This window comes from Gossypium raimondii, chromosome 10, assembly GCF_025698545.1.
Source record: "Gossypium raimondii isolate GPD5lz chromosome 10, ASM2569854v1, whole genome shotgun sequence".
In the NCBI taxonomy this organism is placed as follows: Eukaryota; Viridiplantae; Streptophyta; class Magnoliopsida; order Malvales; family Malvaceae; genus Gossypium; species Gossypium raimondii.
In genome coordinates this window covers 8,680,047-8,705,124 of record NC_068574.1, presented here as the reverse complement: position 1 = coordinate 8,705,124, position 25,078 = coordinate 8,680,047, and the positions used below count along the sequence as shown (strand labels likewise).

General features: G+C 34.2%; 1 protein-coding gene across 4 annotated transcripts; it reads right to left on the bottom strand.

Annotated features, from left to right (window-relative positions):
* Nucleotides 1-1,323: 1,323 nt before the first annotated feature.
* On the bottom strand, nt 1,324-24,858 carry LOC105776257 (mediator of RNA polymerase II transcription subunit 15a). 4 transcript variants are annotated; one of them, XM_052622101.1, is made up of 12 exons: nt 24,642-24,858; nt 23,564-23,682; nt 22,630-22,741; nt 10,084-10,186; nt 8,332-9,669; nt 6,699-6,769; nt 6,125-6,199; nt 4,465-5,844; nt 3,968-4,312; nt 2,453-2,653; nt 2,275-2,363; nt 1,324-1,880 (listed from the first exon to the last, which is right to left on the bottom strand). In XM_052622101.1, exons 2-12 carry the CDS (start codon nt 23,674-23,676, stop codon nt 1,673-1,675), a joined length of 4,035 nt encoding a protein of 1,344 aa, XP_052478061.1. In that variant the 5' UTR covers nt 23,677-23,682; nt 24,642-24,858; the 3' UTR covers nt 1,324-1,672. The 4 variants fall into 4 exon arrangements, with proteins under 4 accessions (XP_052478061.1, XP_052478062.1, XP_052478060.1 ...); XM_052622102.1 differs by lacking the exons at nt 22,630-22,741; nt 23,564-23,682 and adding exons at nt 10,501-10,612; nt 11,417-11,535; XM_052622100.1 differs by lacking the exon at nt 10,084-10,186 and adding an exon at nt 22,218-22,320 and having other exon boundaries at nt 24,642-24,857.
* Between the last annotated feature and the right edge of the window lie 220 nt (nt 24,859-25,078).

Sequence of the window (25,078 nt, the reverse complement as noted above, 5' to 3'; positions counted from 1 at the left end):
AATTGAGATTTTGTTTAATGAAAGGTACATAATGTATTGCTTACCAATTAGCAGTACTAGTGTGAGTAATCAGAATAATATTACCATCTCCCATAGAAATTCCCTCGTTGCCTTTATATTAATTAGCATTGGTAAGAGATTGAGGATCAATAATGAGATGATAAGAAGTGCTAATATCGAAAAATCTGAGATGGAGCACGTTGTGCATTCCAAGATGCAAAATTAGCCTTGGCATCTTGATGATTATGAGACTTGGAGTGACAAAGATGTGCAATGTGACCATATTTATCACATAATTGACACTAAACACGGTATTTAGTATTATTGATAACTTGTGCATGCTAGGAACCTTGTTGTTAATGACAAACCAATTGTGGTCGATAAGATTTAGATTGATTGATGCGATTAGTATTGGACAAAAATTGAGAATGATTGGTGTTGCGTTGTACAACTGCAACAGTGATAGGAGAAGACATTTGTTTCTCCTCATATTGGAGAAGGAATTCATGATCAACAAGTTTTTGAAAAAATTCTTTGTACTTTATTGGTGTTGGTAGGTTTGAATAGAGGTGGAAACTTTTCGATACTCTAGACCAAGACCACTAAAGAAGATCTTGATTGTAAGATTATAAATTCGTGTGTCTTTTGTTTGCATATAAAGCATGCAAAAGGGCCCATGCTTTTTGTGAAGTATCAATAGAAGCCATCATGGCTTGCTACACGAGTCAATCTTGACAATTGAGTCAATCTAGACGAAACCGAATGCAATAAGTAAGATTTGTTTGGGTGGCATTATTCTCTTCAACCTGTTTTGGTGGAACGAGTTTGGTGCCATCAAGGTGACTTTGTATACCATAAAAGGTTTTGAAAGAATGAAAAAAAAAGGCTTCATTGATAAGTGACTCTATTACAAGTAAAAAAATGACGAGAAAAGTATTCAAAAAACAAAACCAAAAGATAAAATTTTTAAAATACAAATTAAATTCAAATTTTAAAAAGCTATAAAAACTAATTGTTGTTCAAAGCTCATATCACTAATAGCTGGCCTACCACTTTAAAAGCTCTTTATGTACGGGAACAAACAATGCATGCTCTCTACCATCTCCTCCTAACCTAGTTTGGTTTGGTTGAATAGAAGCGGTCCCAGACACGTGTTTCATGCCAAAAAGATGACATGACATTGTCTCTGCTCCATTCATGGTGAAATTGAGACCATACACGCAAAACACTCTGTAATGATGTACAAAATTTAGATGTCTTCAGCAAGAAATTAAAAGATCCGGCTAACCTAGCTTCAGTAATACTGTGCAAAATAAATGATAGTGTCGTGAATCTGCACTTTTTATTTATTAACCACAAACAGAACAAACTTGTTTTGATAACTATCATAATTCGAGTCCGCATTTCTCCAGAAATATGATAATGTATGTAGCCTTGTTTTGAACAGAAGAATTGATCAAAATGCTAAGCATGTTCCAGACCCTACAAGTCTATAACATTATATTACCTAATGACACAAGTTATGAACTCTCCTCGGGAGTTCTCTCAAGCCGGCAAACATCACCTGAGGCTGTTCCCTTGAACCGACTTTATTATAAATATATGCATCCGAAAACTGCTTATGCACAAAACAAAGCTGATCTAGGTGTTTTACTAGAGTCTGTATAGATGGCTATGCAGCACTCAAGCAATTCTCCCAAGTCCCGTATTTTGAACTAAAGCTGCCTCCCCCACTCAGTTTTGCGTGATCAGAAATAACTGCTCGGGCACAAACATCCCAAGTCCTTGCTATCTCACCAAGTGACATAGGCTGCGAAAGGGTGCGCAGTGATATACTAAACCTAGACTTCGCTTTCACTGAAAGGTCTTCATTCTCCTTGCTGTGAAACAGAATATGAGATTAAAAAAAATATTTTCAAGCAGAAAAATCAATTCTAGACATTTAGACTCAAACCAACTTGATCTTAACCTGCTTACAGAGTTTTCCTTCAGATACTGAAAATCCTTAAATATAGTTAATGATATTTACAATTAACAATAGTATTCCTTGCACCAGATTCATTCATCCTCAATCAAAATAACAGGCCAGCAATCTCACATTCAAACATAAGAAAGATTATCGCTTTGCACTTTTTACTTTTGGAAATTGTATTCAAATAAAATAAAGATGGGCAAACAGAGAAACAAACCATGATGCGTGATTATTTTAACAATAAGAAATCAAACAGTTTAAAGAAGAGAAAGATTGGAATTCAAATGCAAATGTTTCCTCACCTCACTTCAACTGGGAACTTGTCTAATAGGATTGGAGAGCAATTTGGATAATTTGTGGGGACTAGCAAATGCAAGGGCTGAATTGGTGACTGCATAGCAACACAGAAGAGATAATTCAAAGGAAATCATAATACTTCAGGTTAAGACATCAGGTTCTTTCCATGATCTGAAAGCTAACCATTTGTGCCGACATGTACTGTGATTTCAAGTTTGCACTGAGAGCCACAGCACTGAAAGAGCACTTGACAATGGTTCCTTCACCCCCTTCAGCAGTTGCAGCTGCTGCACCTGGATCAACATCTTCATCACTGATATCAACCACTGTGTCTATAAGTCGTTGATTTATTTCCCTTATTTCTTCCAAAAGGGCATGATTTGCCTGCAATAGGTCCCATGTAATCTTTTATATCTGATCATATAAAGCAAACTGCAGCTATCTCAGACAATACCAAGTCATATATAAAATTTCTCGTCTGCACCAGATAGCTATGCAGAAGTTGGATTCTTAGAAACCAAAATGCCAGGGTTCTCATTGACACAAGGTGATTTAACATCAGAAAGAAGAATGGCAGTCAGAAAAATATACTGCCTACATTCCATGCATTGCTGACCAATATAACCGCAGAAACTAGGAGGATTTTGGCTAAAAACCTCAGGTTGAATTTCCATTCACTTCAGACATTATATAAAGCTTGAAGGTAAAGATGACCATGAAATTTAGTGGCTGAATTCCAAGGGTTAGACATGATTTGATAGAATCTATAACTAATATTTTCATTACAGGTTTACTTGACTGAATTCAGAAGCATCTTATCTATGCTTGATAATTTATGCTTACCAATATTATAGACATTACAAGAAACAGGAGAGAAGAATACCTAAGATACCTAAGAACCATATGATTCAGAACAAGAATTAACAATGATGCATGTATTGAAAAGTCCCACAAATTTTTCTTCACCATTATTTATGCTGCCATCTATTTTTACCTTAATCACAAGCTTAAATGTAACCAAGTAAAGACAATGATGACTCACGCCAAATATTTGAGTTCATACATACAAATTAATTTTGCTACAACATTTGTTAAAGCCTAACAGTGCATGACCTTTATCAAAAAATTTAAAATTCTTTTATAAGGATATTTTGAACTATTATTTTGAATTCTTGTTAGCTGAGTATTGCTCTATAAATACTCCAATTTCAATCAACGAAAGTAGGTTTCTCTTTGCCTTATTCTCAGTTTCTTTAAAGCCTTGGTAATAATATGTACATTCTTTCCTTTTTATAGCTTCAATGAGCAATCTCCATAAACTTCAACCTTATTCAACTTGAACAAACTCATTCCTCCGGAATAGAATTAAAGCAAGATATGCAGCAGATTTACAAAGTTCTTTGACTTTAAGGTTATTTAAGTTACAGTTTCAAGATTTTTATAAAGTTAATGTTTAATGGCTTCTAATGCGATAGGTACCAAAGTATTATGAAAGGAAAATATATACAAAGTAAGAGGTTTAGGTGTTTAATAATGAAACGAAAATATACTTTAAAACATTCCAAAATGGAGTGATGAACATCCAATTTGGCATTAGTGGCAGTATATAGAAATTCAGATTAAATTTTTGAAAACAAGCACCTAAAAACACAGCAGAATACTTTCGTGGAAACATGCACCATGAGCAACAAATAATACCTCAATTCTTGGCCTCTTGACACTAGATGTTGCAGTTGACTCCAACTCAGATGTCTCTGAACCAGTCAACTGTTTGAAACTATCATTCAAACTGCCTGCAGATGAGACAACATTTAGGGGCATGGCACTAGTGTAGCGCCTAATTTTCTTTGTGCCACTCATTCCATCTTGACTGATGAAATTTTTTGCTTGCAGACGACACTTCGTCATGGCAACCAGATCCTCGCCAACTGCAGCCCTAGACCCATTACCTGGGGCTGAACCTGCTATCCTGTCAGTCATGCTGACAACTGAGCCAATGTCACTTACAGATGCACCCAATGCTGTAGGTGAGATGGATTTCACCTAAAATTCACAGTGCATAAAAAAATCAAATTAATTCAATATCCTATTAAAAGAAGAAAAGGACAAAGAACTTCTAAAGCCTTCTAGAAAAAATGGAAAAACAATAAACACAAAAGAAGGGGAAAGAAGTTTCAAGATTGAGCTTCACTAACTGCTTTTATTAAACGTTCAAGAGGTTGCTCTGTAACATTTGACTTGCTAGAAACAGCTGTCAGAGCATTAGCATGAGTTCCATCTGCACCACTGAACTCAGCAAGCAAAGGTGAGGCTGATATCCCTGGAGTGCCAATTGCGAGGGATTGGGAGCCTGTTTGAACACCAGTCCCTTGTTGATGTCCCAAATTAGCAACATTTGGGAGAGAAGTGCCTAGAACAGGTTTTTCAGATTCCCCGGGCATTGGTGATGGAGCCAAGGGAGTCGAAGGAGAAGGAACAACAAAAGGTGAGTTTGCAGATTGCAAGGGAGTGCCAGTTTTTGAGATAGATGGCAGGTTTTGCTGATCAACCTGTGGGGAAGAATACTGAGGAATCTGAGGAGATGCAGCCTGAAGTAGCTGAGGTGAAGAAACAGGAAATTGAGCACCTGGTTTCAACTGTTGATGGGTATAAGATTGACGCTGGCCTGCTGGGAGATGTTGAAATACCCCTGGCTTAACACCCATCCCCTGCCTCATATCATTTACATCATTCATCTGATGCAGCTGGGACATCTGATGAGTGGACAGCTGTTGCTTTGCTTGCTGCTGTTGCTGCTGCTGCCGCTGTTGTTGCTGTTGTTGTTGTTGTTGCAGTAGCTGCTGCTTCTGCTGTATATGCTGGTGCTGCATTTGACGTTGAAATTGTTGCTTGTACTTTTGTGACTGCAGCATTTGCTGTTCTTGCTGTTGTTTCATATGCTGATGCTGAAGCATGTTGGAATTTGACTGAAGAGGATTAATGTTTTGCGGCAGGACACTTAATCCACTTTGTGATGACAAACTGTTACTGTTAAAGTTTGTCTGCTGGGAGGTACTCACAGGATTCTGTTGCAAGGGTCCTGGAGCAACCTGCTGTACTGGGCCAAGGGCATTACCTTGTCCTGAATCCAAACTGGAGCCTGGCTGTAATGAATTTAACATGGTCTGCTGTGCTGTTGAAACCCCAGGCGACAAAGAATTGTGCTGCATGCTTGTCATGTTGTTAGGCTGCATTGTTGGCACAGAACCTTGTAAATTCATCGACTGCAACTGAGGGTTCATTTGATTATCATGAGACTGTGTCTGACTAATTTGCGATTGTTGTTGCTGCTGCATGGAATGCATATGAGGTGGAGGAAGCTGTCCTTGCTGCTGCACTGAGACAGGCTTCCTTGGCCTATTGGAATTTATAAAATTTATTATCTGCTTCTCATATGAACTCAACTTCTCCTTGAAAGGGGGTGTTATATTGGCTCTGGAAACTGTTAAGAAACTTATGATGCGCTCCAACATGGTCTTGAATATTTTCAACTTTTCAAGCTGCTCAGACTTTGGCTGTGCTGGATTAGAATCATGCTGGAAAATGGAACACGGAATTGTTTTTAAATGACCCAAATAAAATTACAAGGCACTATTTCACCATATTAAGCATAAGTGAGACCACTGGACACTGCCTAGAAGAGGGATTTAGGTAGAAACACAAAAGCAGGATGGGATAAAAAATTTTAAAGAAGAGCACTGAAGTCCTCTCTAAACTTTATCTGTAGATCCAGCATCTGAGGATGGTGCAAAAGGGTTCTACCACTCTTTGGATGCTAGGAATGAATATATCAGATTATGCAACAAATAAACCTACCTGCTGCAACTTGGTAGCAATTTTCTGGTACATCTCATTTAATTCAGGTAAGTATGTCTCCTTCAAGGTCAGGATCTGCAATGTAAAATCAGGCACAGACTGGTTAACTAACAATTAAACCACTCAATGCATCCATGTTTCATGGTTTATACGAAACGTAAAGGTTTTTCCCTTTCTCTGAATAGCTGGCACTGATTTTAGTAACGTAAGAAACAAAGGAGTCAATAAAGATAATTAATTTGAAGTCAAGCATGCAGGGTATCCTTGGCCTTATTTCTTGCTCAACAATTAAATAAATCTTCTGTAGAGCACTAAAAGATTTAAATCTTATTTTCATTCTTCTAAGACAAAGCCAAAAGATTCCAGTTCTTATTAATAGTAACAAAATAATAAAATGCCTTAATTTCTTTTACCAAATTTATTCTAAGTTGCTAGTTCCTAGGTTTTATATTTCCTGTTGAGAGACACATCCTCAGATACTCTAATATTCCCTTTTAGAACCACTTTCCTGAACCTAAAACCAAGCTGTAAGTATGATATTATCTATAGCAAAATGAGTAAAGAAAGTTTTCACCTTCTGATATACCTCTTCCAGCCAATCACCTCCATTAGCAAGCCCTGTTTGAGCTGTGGAATCTAAAGATGCTAAAAAAATGCATAAACCGTGCATACATAAGTAAAATGAAAATCTTTGGAAGATGAAAAAGAACATTGAAATAGATAACTTGTAGACGAAAGGTATATTAGAAAAAAAAAAAAAAACCACCAAGTCCCATAGCAAATTAAGGTATACATGCATAGAAGGGAATGTTGCAACCAATAATCAAATTCCTATGCCATAAAATTCCATCAGACCCGCCATGGGGTACAATTGAAAGGCATTTGAAGAAACCATTAAATATTTTGGACATGAAAAATAAAAGAATTTCATTACCAGTTCCTGCAACTAACCATGTATATCCAAGCTTTTTCATTAAGAAGCATACTTCCTACAATCCAATTTCAATGCCCTTTTTCTTTTAGGATACTCTGAGATATCTGTCTACAGTACAAAAGCAGCCAATTTGTAATTCTGACTCCCTATTGTAACAAACATGACTCATAGTTCAAATATCATTCTTATTTTTCAAGGCTACTTTTAAACTTTCTCAAGCTAAAAACTAATATAACAAAGAAGACCAGTTGGAATAGATGTACATTATTGATAAGCAATCATGTGAAAGAAGACCTAAAGCAAGTCAACCATTTCCTGCTATCAGCCTGTCATTAATTGAAAGATAAATATGCTAAAGCTAATAACGGTGAGTCAAACTAAAGCATTAAAAAATTTATCGCCCAAATTAGACTCGAGGAGTACAAAGTTCACATAAAATTAATCAAATCTAAAGCACAAATCTCATGCCTGAACAAAAGCCACGAGGCTCGATCATAGCACCACTAAAACAATTTTGAGGCTCGAAATCCTTTTGGCCATTTCATGCATGTGTTAACCACCTTGCTTTTCTGGTCATTCATTTTGCATCTTTTAAAAAAAAACTCTTACATTTGCAAGTACATTGACCCTCTAGTTTGATGCAAAAAACTCATTGAATAAAAGAGAACCAATTGTTTGTTGATAAAGCAAGGAGATTAAAATCCAGCAGTTGCCTGTGGTTTGATGAAACCGTAGCAAAATAACTGCAGCAAAGCATTAAGAGTAATATAATTGTGCAGTCACAGCCTTCAAAACCTTAGCGGTAGCATGGGTGACCACAATGCTTTTTGTATTATACAAAAGGTGAGTTTGGATGAGCGGTACGTTTACTTGCGATTAGTGTAAAAACAGCGGTGGCGGTAAGATTAGATACTGTAGCGTGAGACAAAAAGTAAGCTAAACGAACCGCACCGCACCCAATCGCCCATCCAAACCCACCCAAAGCCAGGCAATGCCAATGATCAGCTGATGAAGGCAAGGTTGCCAGTAATTATGATAACATGTATTTTTGTTAGCCAAGGACTAATCATCTAAACAATATGTGTGATAGCATATCACAAGTGCAAAAGGGTTTTCTATTCATCTCCCAAAGTTGGAAAGGAAATTTCTTTCTGGGTAGAAATGCAATGCAAAACAATAGCATCCTCAGAGTAAAAATTGCACAGGTTAGTTAAATAACAAAGCAACCAAGCAAAGAACAAGAGTAGGTAATGGCATAGATTCAAAAACATACTTGATGATGTCTCCGGAACAGCTCTCTGTGATTGATACAACTGCTTTTGCTGCTCTGTCAAATTTTGTGATTGAAGCAAGGAACTTGATACTTGACCTGATGCTTGAAGCCTTTGCGGCATATTGTGTTGCTGTGGCAAACCCAACTGTTGCTGCAAAGTAGACTGTGTTTGCATCTGCGACATCAGTTGCTGCTGCTGCTGCTGCTGTGGCTGCTGGGATGTTTGCACTTGAGTTGGTGGTAACAAGTTAGGTGAACTCTGCTGCGTTTGGAGTTGAACCTTAGGCTGGGGTAGCATGTGTAAAGATTGCTGATTAGCTTGCATGCTCGAGTTACCAGACTGGGCTCCAATCAAATGTGGCTGCTGCTGCTGCTGCAATCCTGAACTATTACTCTGAGGACCCAACTGTTGCTGATGGATATTTGACATATTGTTTTTTTGAGCCATTAACTGCTGCTGCTGCTGCTGCTGTTGCTGCAGATTTGGAAGATTATTGGCCTGGCCTAGCAACCTCTGCTGCTGCATGTCTGCAATGCTATTTTGTTGTCCTATTAATTGATTCTGCTGTGAATTTGCAGCATTTGTCTGTTGTCCCATAATGTGTGGCTGCTGATGCTGATGCTGCTGCTGAGGCATCATTGACTGCTGTGTCATTGGTGTTTGTTGTTGATGAATACCACTACTAGCAGCCTGTTGTGCCTGTTGCTGCTGTCTAAACTGTTGATGCTGCTGAAGCATGGACTGACTTGACTGTTGTAAAGAAGATTGCTGATTGTGTTGAAGACCAGGAAGGGGAGTCGATTGCATGGAAGATTGCTGTATAACAGATGATGTTTGCATACCGGATTGCTGAGAAGATTGCAACTGAGTAGGTGGTAACAGGTTCTGCTGTTGCTGCATGTGAGACTGCATAAGTGACGGCTGAAGATTTCCCTGTTGCAACTTTTGTTTTATAAGTTGATTTTGTAACTGCTGATGGTATAACTGCTGCTGTTGTTGTTGCTGTTGCTGTTGTGGAAGCACCTGTTGCCTTGGCATTTGCCGCTGCTGATTAGCAAACATATTGGAAGACATCCCTTGCCCCAATGAGTTCTGTGAAATTCCAGACATGTTCTGCATGTTCGTATTCTGGCCAACAACATTAGGTACAGGATTCTGGGTTAGACCAGAGACGGCAGGCATTCCAGATTGTAAACCAGCAGAACTTTGAACTCCAGCAGATGCCATGTTATTCGGGACACTCTGGGGTAACAGTTGCGCTTGAGATTGATTACATTGCAATGAGATAGGAATTGATTGCCCTTGACTGTGAACTTGGTTCTGCATGCCCTGAGAACCTACCCAAGAAATTTATATTCAGAAAGAGAAGTTAGAGAAGAACCCACACGAACTAAATTGAGAAACATTTAGAACAAGATGAACAACAAAATACCTCAACATATAACTATTTCATTCAAAAAGAAACTAGAATTAAAACATGCAGGGCAATTGAATAATACAACAAGGAAGAAAAAGAACGATGAAAAACTCATTCCTAGCACATACAAAGGTACATGCAGCACTGAAAAAATACTGCTACCCTTCAATAGGGGACAACAATGATAAAATATAGGAAATTTTCATTCAAATAGCTTTTGACAGCAAATATGCAGATAACGTAAGTTAGACAGCTCTGCATGTAAAAGAACAGAAACGATAACTACATGGAAAGTCTACAAGCATGAAAGCAAAATGGTGTTTTTTGCTATTACCTGGATCAGGCGGTTTGCTGTTATTCCCTGTGTTGGGTACGGTATTCTGAGACTTGTTCTCCATTGTAAGCATCTTCAAAGATATTCTCTTTAGGTAATCAGACTGAATGCAGACAACAACATTGAGGTTAATTTATTATTCAAAAACAAGGTAAGGTTTTCAAATATGTTATATTAGCCACACCTAATATTGAGTTTGCATTTAGCATCTTTTTTTTCCCCTCTCTTCTCTCTCTTCCTCGCTAGATTTCTATCTATATCTACTTCAAACATAGTTGACTAGGTAAGGAGTCGGAATGTGTACATGTCTATGCAAATTTATAGGACAAAAAAAGAAACAAAAAGATACACACGCAAAAAATATAGGCAAACAACAAGTCCAAGCATGTTAAAGAATGCTACTTTTTTTATGATTACCTGGCTGGTTGCTGCAGTAAAAATCTTTTCCTCAAACCTTACAGCTATTTTCCTGAGTTCATTTAAACCATCTTGACCAGAAAATGGAAGGTGCCTCTTCAATGTATCCATTCTAGGTACATAGGGCGTTGCATAAGTTATGATCACAAATATAATACATGAGAGAAACTTCAAATGCTACATAAATGAATGCTACGGACCAAGTTGTCAGGTTTGTAAAGCAACACAAAATCAAATGAAAAATAACCAGGATATAATATAAGAACCACAAAATTCTCCTTCCTAACTTTCTTAGGGCAGTCACATTTAAATATCATGAAGCCACAACATTGGATTTAACAAAGTTCACCCAAAATAAACTATGACTATCATGGCCTTCATATATCAGTTACATTCAGATAGACCACAACCATAATTGCCATTGTTCGGATAACAATGTAGAAAGGCAGCTCTGCTAGTGCCAATTACAGCAGTAGTCATAATTCAGTCAGTAAGAACAAAAGTGAACCACCAATTCATACTCCGCTTGAATGAGATAACAGGTCCCAAGCTTAAAAGGAGCCAAAGATATAAAAGCAAATTGGATCCTTATTCAATCACATAAATTTGTTAAATGATGAATCTGAATATGCATAAAGTTGGACACAATAGCTCAGCCACATGCCCCCATCAGGTTCCAGATATGTGGTCCATATATTTTTTGTACCCAAACACATGTTAAGACTAAAATAGCAAGCTTTGGTTCTCAAGCCATGTATTTACAAAACAAAGAAAACACGTTGGAAGAGGAAATAAGGCGTTATTAATGGGAATGTTTGGTTCATAACAATACTAACTAAGACTACGGACAACATGCCAAATACTCTCAGCAAGTTAAGAATACTTCACCAAAAATAGTATCATAAAATTCACTTACATCTTATTGACGATTCTTTGTCGTGAATCTGGCTGCAACTGGGTTCTCCAATCTCCTGTGTCCATGGTGGGCTCTCCACTGGGAGGAGTAGACCTCCAGTTATTGGTATCCATCAAATTCTAACAATACCAAAATAGAACAGTCACAAAACTTCCAGATTAATTGTTTTGTCATAAACTATAGATCACGAAAAAGAAAAAGTAGTAAGTTTGGAAACAAATCACTCCTCAAGTATGCAAAACATCTGACAAGGTTATGAAGAATAAATACTTCCCCATTTACAGTTTCCATCTCTTGATAACAAACTCAGGGTAAAACACACAGTTATAAAATGTCAATTTATATTTCCCCGTAGATACCAAAAAGCATAAATTTAAATATAAGAGCAGGATTTGTATTTGGTAATGTTACAACATAATTTGGACATGATAAATCTTTTGCAGCATCACTTTTAGCTCTAACAAAATGACAGGATGCCTTACCAGACAATCACAGACACCCTACACTTGAACATAAATCTTTCACTGTTAAGGTTCCTCAGTTTTGTGTGTGTGTGTCTATGTCCAAGGTCATTGGTTGCAGAACGAAGACACTAACTCCCTAAAACACTACTACTTCCACAACTAAATTAGCACATCACCGGCAAGCATATCCAATATTCAACTAATTGCTATTAAGTAAAGAATTAATAGTTAGTTGGCTTCCGAGAATGCTACCGAGGCTCAGGGTTATGACAAAGTTCAGCAATCTTGAAGAAAACCAACTGACATCTTCCCAATGAAATCAACGCCCTTAATTAGAACTTTATCGTGTATTATGAAACGAAAAGAAGAAGAAAATTACAAAGATCAACAAAATTAATAGAAATGATAATTTGCTTTTGGGGTTGCTTTCATTTTCGGGAATCCAAATATTTTTCGATTTTTTTCACAGCAAACATTTTAAATAAATAAATAAATAAATATACATGTATACATACAACGTTAATTGACTATTGAGATTAAAAACGCAAAAATTTCATTCAAACAACTCAAAAAAAAAAAAAACACGTTCAGCTAAGAATTAAGGCAACAGAATTATAAAACCTATAAAAATTGAATTTTTTTACCTCAACGAAGAGCTCCCAATTGCAAAAGAGAGATCCGCCTCCAAAATTCCTCAAGGATTTTTCTCAAACACCAAATCCGCAGATTGAACTAAACACACGCATCCGGTTCTCTTTGATTATAGAGAAAGAAAATTTTGAACTTCTTGTTTTGTGCGTCTAAAAGACGATCAGAGGCTTCTTCTTTTTTTTCAGAGAATCGGAATAATACAAAATCGTAACGCTTAAGAAAATAAGTATTTTTCAATGAAAAGAATGAGGAAAATCTTATGAGCGCTTATTTGTTTGGTTGAAAAGAAAGCAAAAGAAGACAAGATGGAAAAGAAAATGGAGACAATAAGATAGGTCAGATATATAAACCAAAGTTTAGGTTGGGTTGAATTGGAAATTTCTTTTAAATCATGCAAACTTATTGATCAAATTCTATAAATAGTCCTTTTATTATTTATTTTGTTCGAATTTAATCCTTTTGCTATTATTTGGTCAAAATTGATCGTGGAGTTTTTGAATTTGTTGATTTTAGTCTCTAAGTGAAAGAATATGTTGGCGAGGTGGTCGTTATTGTTTTAATAATTAGTATGGTTTTCATCACACTTTGCATTGGGTCGATTAATTTTTTAGACCAAATTATAGAGTAAAAATTTAAAGATCAAAATATGTTCTAAGTCTCTATACTCTCCATTCATTTTATATTTAATCTCAATATATTTTTGGAAATTTATTCTCTTTACTTTTGAATTTAAAAATTAGGTTTACTCACTTGTTGCCCATGTTACAAAAATTGCAATCTAATAAATTTGAATTTAACAGAGAATTTTAACGGTGTTGGCAATTCTTAAAATTACTTAAATATTTTAATCAGAATAAGATATTTAGACTAACTAATGATATTAAAAAGTAGGGTGCCAAATCATGTCAAAATTAAAGTATAGATATTAAATTTCAAGTTTGAGCATAATATAGGAACCAAAACTAAAATTTTACCATAATTATATAATCTTGATAAAGAAGTAAATGGTTGTGTATTTTGACATTTATGTCAACATTTTGAATGGAGTATTTAAATCGATATTATAAAAGTTGAAGTATTAAATTATGTCAAAATTAAGTATAAAATTAAATTTAAAAATCAAGTATATTATAAGGACCAAAACTGAAATTAAACTATTCCTTTTAAAATCTCGTACAAAGAAAACTTTACTTGTTTATTCGGACAAGTGACAATAGATTTATTTGCAGAATAGAAGGATTTGGACATTAGTTTACATATGGTATAGATATCCTCTTATCCCTCAATTTTGAGAAAAAGTCACATAGACTGACTTGAGATCTAATTACTAAGCAAATTAAATAAATAAGTAGCTTATTGTTATTGTTATTATTTATTGATGTACTTTTATTTAATTTATTCATTTTCTGCTTTAATTACAAAATAATAAATATTTAATATTTAATTTTTATCAATTATTTACTAATCTTGAGATGAATTTATTAAATTATATGCTTTAATTTAGAATGTTGTAATCTAAAAGAAATTGACTAAAATATAAGAGTAAAAACATTAAAGGAAAAAATAATTTATCTCAATGTTAATATATAATTAAATTTAAATTTAAATATTTAACATGTTTTACATAAAATATTAAAATGTAAAAATAAAAAAATAAAACATGCTGATAATAGTTTTATACAATTACAGCTAATGAAGTCTTAGTTTAATGACAAGGTTAAAGCTCTAGAAAATTCAAGATCTTAAATTCGAAACTCTCTCTAGGTAAATCATGTGTGAGTTCTTAGTTCATATTTATTTCGGTTTATGTCTCACCCAATATAGACCTTGTATAGATTTATTTTGGCCTAGATATTCTGGTTATCAATCTAATCGAGTTTTATAATGATTAATTATAGTTTTAATTATTCGAATATATTCTTTGTAATTGCAACTGGGCTACACTCATAACTTCCAAAAAAAAAAACTTGCATATATTAACTTGGTATAGGGGCAATTAAGCTAGTTGGGTTGATTTTGAGTTTTAAAAACTTTCAAACATTTCGAGTTCGAATCATTTTAGGTTCAGGTCATTCAAGTTTATCAATTTAGCTTTTGGGTCAATCATTGGCCTGCCACAAATCGTAATGGCAATTTAGGTAATTTTCGACACTTAACAAGTTTATTTTCTAGATATTTTAGTATCTTTTATTGCATATTCGATTTTCTTAGTTTAGAGTTAAATTATTGCAAAATAAGCATTTTTACACAATATTTCGAGTTAGTTGACCCATTGGGTCAATACCGGCCATAAGGTGGTTTTAATGCTTTAATTGAGTTTGTAGAACACCTTTTTTAGGCCCAAAAGCATCAGGAACGATAGTCGAGTCGCAACACAAGCCTTCGGGGTCGCAACACAACCGAGCCAATTCAAGAATTTACATTCGAAGTTGTGTGTCGCGACACAGGTCTAACGGAGGGCAAAAATTCATTAAGGGTGTTTTCGTCCACACAACCCATGTTTAATGTGATTAAGACTTGTATTTGACCTAAATTGAGCTGCTAACTTTGCCTATGTAGAGTTAAACATAGGTTAAGCTTGGGAGCTTTTGGCCAAGCCGTTTTAGGGTTTAGTTAGTAGATTTAGGATTTTAATTTAGTTTTACTTTCTTTTTCTTCCACTTGGATTTAATTTGAGTCCAAGTCTTCGTTGTTAAGTATTTTCATAATTTTCTTTTACGTTTCTCTTGCAAACGATGATATCTTAACAATTGTTAAAGGATTTCGCGGATCCAAGCACATCTAGTTTATCAAAAGGATCAAATTCTATCATTCTCTCGTTTTAATTTATTTTGTTTGTTTTGCATGATTAATTTAATTCTGATGAAGATGGTAATTGAATCGATAAGTGACTAAGTCCTTTAGGGAGATTAACGAGTAGATGTAAGAGTGATTAACGGAAGAATGAGGTTTCTCATACAAATTAGTTGGTATAAATTTATGTGTGCTTAAACCCTAGGATTAACGACCTAGGAAGTAATTTAGGTTAAACAATATCAAAAGATAAGTTTACCAAGTAAATCGTAATTTATCCCAGTTAAGAAAGTGAGGTTGAAAGATAAGTGAGTATTGGTCGATTAATTAATTAGTAGAGGCCGAAAGATAAAACTGGTTAGTTAATAATTAATTCACTAAAACAAACCCGAGTTTTGATGTTAATTACAACCATTGTTGCAAGTTAATCTTCTGTCTGTTAATTGAGATTTTCTTCGTTGATTTATTTCTATCTAATTGTTTTTTTTATTTCATAATATTAATTTTAATGTTCTTATTTATCGTAATATGATTTTTGGTGATTATTGTTTAGACCTATTATTGTAGAAGTAATTTTGAATTTAATCCATCCTCCATTAGGTATGATCCTCGGAAGGTTTACCGGTGTTCCATTGTAACACTTTTATATTACAATTTAACTCGTATACTTGAGAACACTGCTATTTAATTCTTTATCTCTTCTTGTAGTATTTTATGTCCAAACGTTCGCACGTTTGGCGACGGTCAATCATTTTGAGTTCTTTAAATTTGACACTTGGTTTTAGGCCATTTTTGGATATTCGTTTGGTCATCTCAAGTACTAGGCATTTCTAATTGGTATGACCATTGATTTTAGGTTCAGGTCATTCAAGTTTACCAACTGAGTTTTTGGGTCAATCATTTTGAATTCTTTGGGTTTGACTATAGCACCCTATACCCGACCTCATCACTGGGTCCAAGGTACAATATGCCACATTTGTTGCCGGAGCAACTACGAACCAAATAAATACAATTCAAGCCATTTAACAATCAAATAAGAACATTATAAGAAAATAATATGATAAATAAACATTCTCGGGTCTTATATAAGCTTACAAAAGCTTTAATGTTAACCTAAGGTCGAATCAAGACTGAATTGAAAATTTTCAAAACATGTCAAATGGGTATCGTGATATCCTAGGCTTCATATCGTGATACTAAATACAGTAGCCAAACTTCAAATTTAATCAGGTGGGTATCGCGATATCCAAGGTTCGATATCGTGATTTCGAAGACAAGAGTCAAGTTTCCCAACCTGAGGACCAAATTGCAAGGTTTTCAAAATGGAACGGAACTAATATCGCGATATCCAGGGTGCAGTATCACGATATCGGGACAGTCCACTAAGTCTTACATTTGGAAAAATGTACATTTTTTTTATACCTATTTCAAAGTTCTATTTCAACCATTCAAGATGCATCAAAATACCATATTCAATTAATCCAAAACATACCTAAAATTATACCAAACTAGTCATTCAAATAACCATTCCATATCATATAGAACATATAGCAAAGGATTCAAAGACATACCAAAATTATATAGCCATTACATGTATCATACTCAAATTAAGTTATGGCAAATCTACATTGCATATATATATATATGTATATATTACTTAACAAACATATATCATTTTTAAATATCAAAACCAACATGACTTAACCTATTAGGTACATGTTAATTAATAACAAAAGCCAAAAATGAACAAACACTATTGATTCCGGGATCGTTGATTGGATGCTGAAGTCAATGCTCAAGAATTACGAACAAAGCCTGACTTGTGCATAGAAAACAAACCATACGCTGAGCAAATCGCTCAGTAGTAAATCTATGATTCAAAACATTTATAGTAAACTATGGGCATAATTGAAAAAAATACCCTCAACGTTTGGAGGTTTTTGGTTTTGTGCCCTTGACCTTTTTTTTATTGGCACCCTCAATGTTACGATTTTTTTAGAAATCAACCCAATTTTAACGGTAAACGTGAGTTGACTGTCAGTCAAATGGCAGGACAACGAAATAGTTTATGTGGCATGCCACATAAGCACGATGTCATAGATGATGTCATCAAAACAAATTTTTTTTCATTTTTTCCATCTTCTTTCTTCTTCTCTCTTTCTCTCTTCCCCTTTAAAACATTTTTTTTCTCAATGCTTCCCCAGATTTTCTCTCTTTCCAAACGCATCTTTAGTTTTTTTCCTCTCTTTCTAGATTTTCTCAATGCCTCTATGAGTTAGTAGTTTTTTCTAATCAACACATCTTTGTTAATGAAATGGCATATACCAAACATCTAAAAGGGCATACAAACTAATGAAATCCATTTTCTTCAGTTTTCTTACCATTTTTCTTAGTTTTCTCACTAACTAAACAGAATAAAACAAATCCATACAACAAAAAGAAGTTAACTTTCTAGTGTTTTAACAAAAACCCAACAAATCCCACATCCCATTTTATACTAATTTAGCTGGATCTACCAACTTTAACCTCCAAATTTAGCATTGAGAAAATCTGGGAAAGTATTGAAAAAAAAATGTGAGCATGAGTCAGAATTGTCAGAACACATTTTTTTTCTCGATTTGAAGTTCAATTATAAAACAAGACGAGAAGGCTTATCTAGTTTTAAGAAATGTTGGGGATGATGTTGCGAACCTTCTAGCTATGTTTGTCTTTATTGATTTGAAGGAGCTTGTTTGGTTTGTGCAGTTGGCCTCTATGGAAGGCCAAAAACTGTTCAGTTTTTAGAACAATCCTAGAAGTTTTTTTGAGTTGTGTGAACAAGGATCTCTTTGCCTCTTTCTGGGGCTGGAAGTGATGGCAAAGATTCACTAAATTGGCAAAAACCTCATTCGCCTTTGATCGAAGCTTAATTGTGATGCATAATTTGATATTGCAATGATTTGCAGGGACTCTAATGGTGATAACGCCCTTACACCTCTGCTGAAACCATTACAGTTTGTCAACTCTGCTCCTTGGCCAGTCAGAGAGGTTGGTCTCATGTTATTGTGAAGTCTTGCCTGCAGCTTATCCAAAGATTAAAGAAGTCAGTTTCTTGTAAAGATTAGAGAATATTAGGCTCTTGTTGTAATATTGTCTTTTCTTGGTTAGCTGGTTTGACAGGGTAGATAATCTAAATCATGTTTTCTTTGTTATATAATCTAAATCATGTTTTCTTTGTTATAAGATTGTAATATTGTGTTTTCTTGGTTAGTCACATGTTCCTCAATTTTGAATCATGTTTTTAAATAAGATAATCCAGATTTGGGTGTTTGGAAAGAGAGAAAATATGGGAAAGCATTGAGAAAAAAATATTTTAGAGAGGAAGAGGGAAAAAGAAATGAGATGGAAAAAATGATTTTTTTTTGTTTTGATGACATCATATATAACATTATGCTTATGTGGCATGCCACATAAGCTATTTCGTTGACCTGCCATTTGACTGACGGTCAACTCACGTTTACTGTTAAAATTGGACTTTTTTTTTAAATCGTAACATTGAGAGTGTTTATAAAAAAAAAGGTCAATGGCACAAAACCAAAACCCCCCAAACATTGAGGGTATTTTTTGCAATTATGCCTAAATTATGCAATGCATATATTCAATAGTTAATTCAATCTCCTATCATTTTATACCAATTACTTTTCATATCATGTATTCATATTAATACCAATATTAAAATCTATCCATTCTATATTACCAATTTACTTAACTTGTTTAAATTCATTTCATGTTTTATTCATCACATAAGCACACAAATTTTACCAATTTTCATTTATCAATAAGACAATGGGTACATAACATCAACATCTTTTTATTATCAATACTCATGCATAGCTCTTAACAAATTACAAGCTTGATGACTCTTTCAATCACAACCGACCCCTTCAGGGCTCATATTCATTCATATTACAAACACAATTCATATTACACTTTATTCTCCACATTTCAGAATTAGTTTATTCATTTATAACCCTATTGACCAACAAGGACTCAGAACGGATACACGTATCCGTCACCCCAGGTTGTCCGGCAATGATGACACTATAACAATATATAATACCACCACAAATTTCCCGACAACAATGGTTTTCTCATCTCAATTAATCTGTCACTTCGGGTTGTCTGATAACGATGACTCAAAGCATAATATCTACCACTCCGAATTTCCCAAAAACAATGTTTTTACTCAGTACTCTGACCCTATGGCATGTCAACTATATCCGACTCGATCTGAACAGCTAATAAGGTATTTCATTTCCAATTCATTATGTATAGTTCAATTTACAATTTGCTAATCATAGATCGATCAACATATCACAAATTCCATAACTTATATAGCATGTTTCGACACAATTCCATGTCAATTAACAAATATAAAGTAAATTTCAAGTTTCGTACTTTATTCAATTTAGTCCCTATCTTGAAAATCAATCTCAAACATACCAAATCAACCCAAATAGTCATCAATGACTTACCTCAACAATATATGATGTGAAATGACATGAAAACGCAATAATTAAATAGGTCTTGAATCATAGAAATGCAAATAGGAAATTCCAAGCTATTTGCCGACAACTTTGGATTTTCTTTTCCCTCTCGACGAATCCAGTTCAATGTTAGCTGTGGATTATCATAAACATACAAAACTATCAATATTCAGCTAATTCACAATCAATTATCAATTTATGCAAAATTTACATTTTATTCAACTTAATCCCTAAAACCAATATTAATATAACTTTCAATTTAAAACTCTGAATTAAAATCTGATTTCACTATTACTCATTAGGTACATCATATTTCTTATTTATACAACCAATTTTACAATTTATTTGATTTAGTCCATAATGTACGAAACTATCAATTAAGTTTTATAATTTAGTCCTTTTCATATCTAAGCTTAAAACCTATCAATTTAATACCTAAAATTTTCAATTCTCAACAATGGCATCTTTCAAAACTTTAATAGTTTTACAAATTGATACATGATTTAGCTAGATTAAGCTCCCATGATCTCAAAAACATAAAAATTACTAGAAAAAGACTAAATTACACTAACCAATTACTGATTGAAAGCTTTGAAACCCCTATCAATGGCATCTTCTTCTTGCTTATATCTTTGGTTCAGTTGAAAGAGATGAGAATCCTCTCTCTTTCCACCGATTTTAGCTTTATATACATGGATTAACCTTATAATTAATTAAAATGTTTTACTTTTAATTAATCATAATTTTGCCCATTAAGCTTAATGGCTTCTTACCGTGTACTAAGTCTAAATTAAGTAGGGTCTAATTGCTATTTTGGACCTTTGATTAATTGCATTTAAACCTTCAATCTAATTTCTAATTAAAATCTATACGATTGGACATTACGATTTAGTCCTTAAACCTTAGTTAAGCCTTAATCCAACTAAATTACTTATCAAAATTCAATTTACCTATATAATAACTCTATAAATATTTTTATTTAATAATTACGTACTCGATTTGCTGAAACAGAGTCCCAAAAACAATCTTTTTCGACACAACAAAAAACCGAACCGTTGTATTCACACTTGGTTTTAGGTCATTTTTGGATATTTGTTTGATCATTTCAAGCACTAGGCATTTCAAATTGGTATGACCATTTCCTAGTTCTAGTCATTTTCGGGTTTAAGTTAGATGAGTTTATGATAGCTTTTATGATCATATCAAATAAAAATAGAATAAAATTCAAGTGAACTAGATTAATTTTTGGGTTTAGATTAAAATTGACAAATATAATTCGGATAAAACCCATTTGAAACCCACCTCAAACCCTTTGAAATGGATTGAAGCAAATTGAAAACCCCATTCTTAAAACTAAGTTCCAAAAAACCTTAAATTCTAAATCTTGTTTCAAACCCAAACTCGTAAAATCCTTGTTCGGAACCCTTAAATACCTTAATCATTGTTCAAAATCCTAAATTTTAAAATTGTTTTCGAAAACCCTAAATCCCCAAATATTGATGGAAACTCCAAATTCCAACTTGTTCCCAAAATTTATTTCAAACTCTCAAATTCAATTTTAAAACATTAAATCTCAAATCCCAATTTAAAACCCTAATTAAAATTGAATTACCAAATCCGATTAGAAACCTAAAATCTTAAAGTAATGTAGAATTATTCCAAGGCATAAGCACGATAAAGCCAAAGTAGTAAATATCGTCCTACAAAGACTTAATCTTAAGGCTATTAATTACTACCTATTCATGTTGTTCTACAACATCAGATACAGGACTCAGGGTTAGACCAGAGACGGCAGGCATTTCAGATTGTAAACCAGCAGAACTTTGAACTCCAGCAGACGCCATGTTATTCGGGACACTCTGGGGTAACAGTTGTGCTTGAGATTGATTACTTTGTAAAGAGATAGGAATTGATTGCCCTTGACTGTGAACTTGGTTCTGCATGCCCTGAGAACCTACCCAAGAAATTTATATTCAGAAAGAGAAGTTAGAGAAGAACCCACCAGAACAAAATTGAGAAACATTTAGAACAAGATGAACAAAAAAATACTAAAACAATAACTATTTCATTCAAAAAGAAACTAGAATTAGAACATGCAGGGAAATTGAATAATACAACGAGGAAGAAAAAGAATGATGAAAAACTTATTCTAGCACATACAAAGGTGCATGCAGCACTGAAAAACAACTGCTACCCTTCAAGAGGGGGACAACAATGATAAAATATAGGAAAGTTTCATTCAAATAGCTTTTGACAGCAAATATGCAGATGTTGTAAGTTACACAGCTCTGCATGTAAAAGAACAGAAAAGATAACTACATGGAAAATCTACAAGCATGAAAGCAAAATGCTGTTTTTTGCTATTACCTGGATCAGGCGGTATGCTGTTATCCCTTGTGTTGGGTACAGTATTCTGAGACTTGATCTCCACTGTAAGCATCTTCAAAGATATTCTCTTTAGGTAATCAGACTGAATGCAGACAACAACATTGAGGTTAATTTATTATTCAAAAACAAGGTAAGGTTTTCAAATATGTTATATTAACCACACCTAATATTGAGTTTGCATTTAGCATCTTTTTTTTCCCCTCTCTTCTCTCTCTTCTTCGCTAGATTTCTATCTATATCTACTTCAAACATAGTTGTCTAGGTAAGGAGTCGGAATGTGTACATGTCTATGCAAATTTATAGGACAAAAAAAGAAACAAAAAGATACGCAAAAAATATAGGTAAACATCAAGTCCAAGCATGTTAAAGAATGCTACTTTTTTATGATTACCTGGCTGGTTGCTGCAGTAAAAATCTTTTCCTCAAACCTTACAGCTATTTTCCTGAGTTCATTTAAACCGTCTTGACCAGAAAATGGAAGGTGCCTCATAAATGTCTCCATTCTAGGTACATAGGGCATTGCATAAGTTATGATCACACAAATATAATACATGAGAGAAACTTCAAATGCTACATAAATGAATGCTACGGACCAAGTTGTCAGGTTTGTAAAGCAACACAAAATCAAATGAAAAATAACCAGGATATAATATAAGAACCACAAAATTCTCCTTCCTAACTTTCTTAGGGCAGTCACATTTAAATATCATGAAGCCACAACATTGGATTTAACAAAGTTCACCCAAAATAAACTATGACTATCATGGCCTTCATATATCAGTTACATTCAGATAGACCACAACCATAATTGCCATTGTTCGGATAACAATGTAGAAAGGCAGCTCTGCTAGTGTCAATTACAGCAATAAGTTATTTAATGAATAGTCATAATTCAGTCAGTAAGAACAAAAGAGAACCACCAATTCATACTCCGCTTGAATGAGATAACAGGTCCCAAGCTTAAAAGGAGCCAAAGATATAAAAGCAAATTGGATCCTTATTCAATCACATAAATTCGTTAAATGATGAATCTGGATATGCATAAAGTTGGACACAATAGCTCCGCCACATGCCCCCATCAGGTTCCAGATATGTGGTCCATATATTTTTTGTACCCAAACTCATGTTAAGACTAAAAGAACAAGCTTTGGTTCTCAAGCCATGTATTTACAAAACAAAGAAAACACATTGGAAGAGGAAATAAGGCGTTATTAATGGGAATGTGTGGTTCATAACAATACTAACTAAGACTACGGACAACATGCCAAATACTCTCAGCAAGTTAAGTATACTTCACCAAAAATAGTATCATAAAATTCACTTACATCTTATTGATGATTCTTTGTCGTGAATCTGGCTGCAACTGGGTTCTCCAATCGCCTGTGTCCGTGGTGGGCTCTCCACTGGGAGGAGTAGACCTCCAGTTATTGGTATCCATCAAATTCTAACAACACCAAAATAGAACAGTCACAAAACTTCCAGATTAATTGTTTTGTCATAAATTATAGATCACGAAAAAGAAAAAGTAGTAAGTTTGGAAACAAATCACTCCTCAAGTATGCAAAAACATCTGACAAGGTTATGAAGAATAAATACTTCCCCATTTACAGTTTCCATCTCTTGATAACAAACTCAGGGTAAAACACACAGTTATAAAATGTCAATTTATATTTCCCCGTAGATACCAAAAAGCATAAATTTAAACATAAGAGCAGGATTTGTATTTGGTAGTGTTACAACATAATTTGGACATGATAAATCTTTTGCAGCATCACTTTTAGCTCTAACAAAATGACAGGACGCCTTACCAGACAATCACAGACACCCTACACTTGAACATAAATCTTTCACTGTTAAGGTTCCTCAGTTTTGTGTGTGTGTGTCTATGTCCAAGGTCATTGGTTGCAGAACGAAGACACTAACTTCCTAAAACACTACTACTTCCACAACTAAATTAGCACATCACCGGCAAGCATATCTAATATTCACCTAATGCTATTAAGTAAAGAATTAATGGTTAGTTGGCTTCGGAGAATGCTACCGAGGATCAGGGTTATGAAAAAGTTCAGTAATCTTGAAGAAAACCAACTGACATCTTTCCCAATGAAATCAACGCCCTTAATTAGAACTTTATCGTGTATTATTAAACGAAAAGAAGAAAATTACAAAGATCAACAAAATTAATAGAGATGATAATTTGCTCTTGGGGTTGCTTTCATTTTCGGGAATCCAAATATTTTTCGATTTTTTTCACAGCAAACATTTTATATACAACGTTAATTGACTGTTGAGATTAAAAACGCAAAAATTTCATTCAAACAACTCAAAAAAAAAAAAAAACACGGTCAGCTAAGAATTAAGGCAACGGAATGATAAAACCTATAAAAAAATTGAAAATTTTACCGCAACGAAGAGCTCCCAATTGCAAAAGAGAGATCCGCCTCCAAAACTCCTCAAGGATTTTTCTCAAGCACCAAATCCCAGATAGAACTAAACACACGCGTCCGGTTCTCTTTGATTATACAGAAAGAAAATTTTAAGTTTTTTGTTTTGTGCTTCTTCAGAGGCTTTCTTTTTTCAGAGAATATGAATAATACAAAAGCGTAACGTTTAAGAAAATAAGTACCATTTAATGAAAATAATGAAGAAAGCTATAACATAAATCATAAATTACATCAATCATTTACTCAATTTTGAAATCAATATTAAATCAATAATAAAGCAGTCACTAGATTTTTGAAAAATAATAAATTAACTAACCCTAACCTTTTTCCGTTGCAGACGTAATGGAGTTGCAATTGTTTGTTATAGACATACGGAGCCAGTACTTTATTTTCTAC

Excerpts from the sequence above, each read along its gene's own strand:
- LOC105776257 (XM_052622101.1), bottom strand. The coding sequence starts at position 23,676 with ATGGATACCAATAACTGGAGGTCTACTCCTCCCAGTGGAGAGCCCACC. Across the intron at positions 10,187-22,629 it reads TTACTGCAGCAACCAGCCAG|TCTGATTACCTAAAGAGAAT; the intron begins GTAATCATAAAA and ends GTCTGCATTCAG. Across the intron at positions 6,770-8,331 it reads TGTTCCGGAGACATCATCAA|CATCTTTAGATTCCACAGCT; the intron begins GTATGTTTTTGA and ends GCATTTTTTTAG.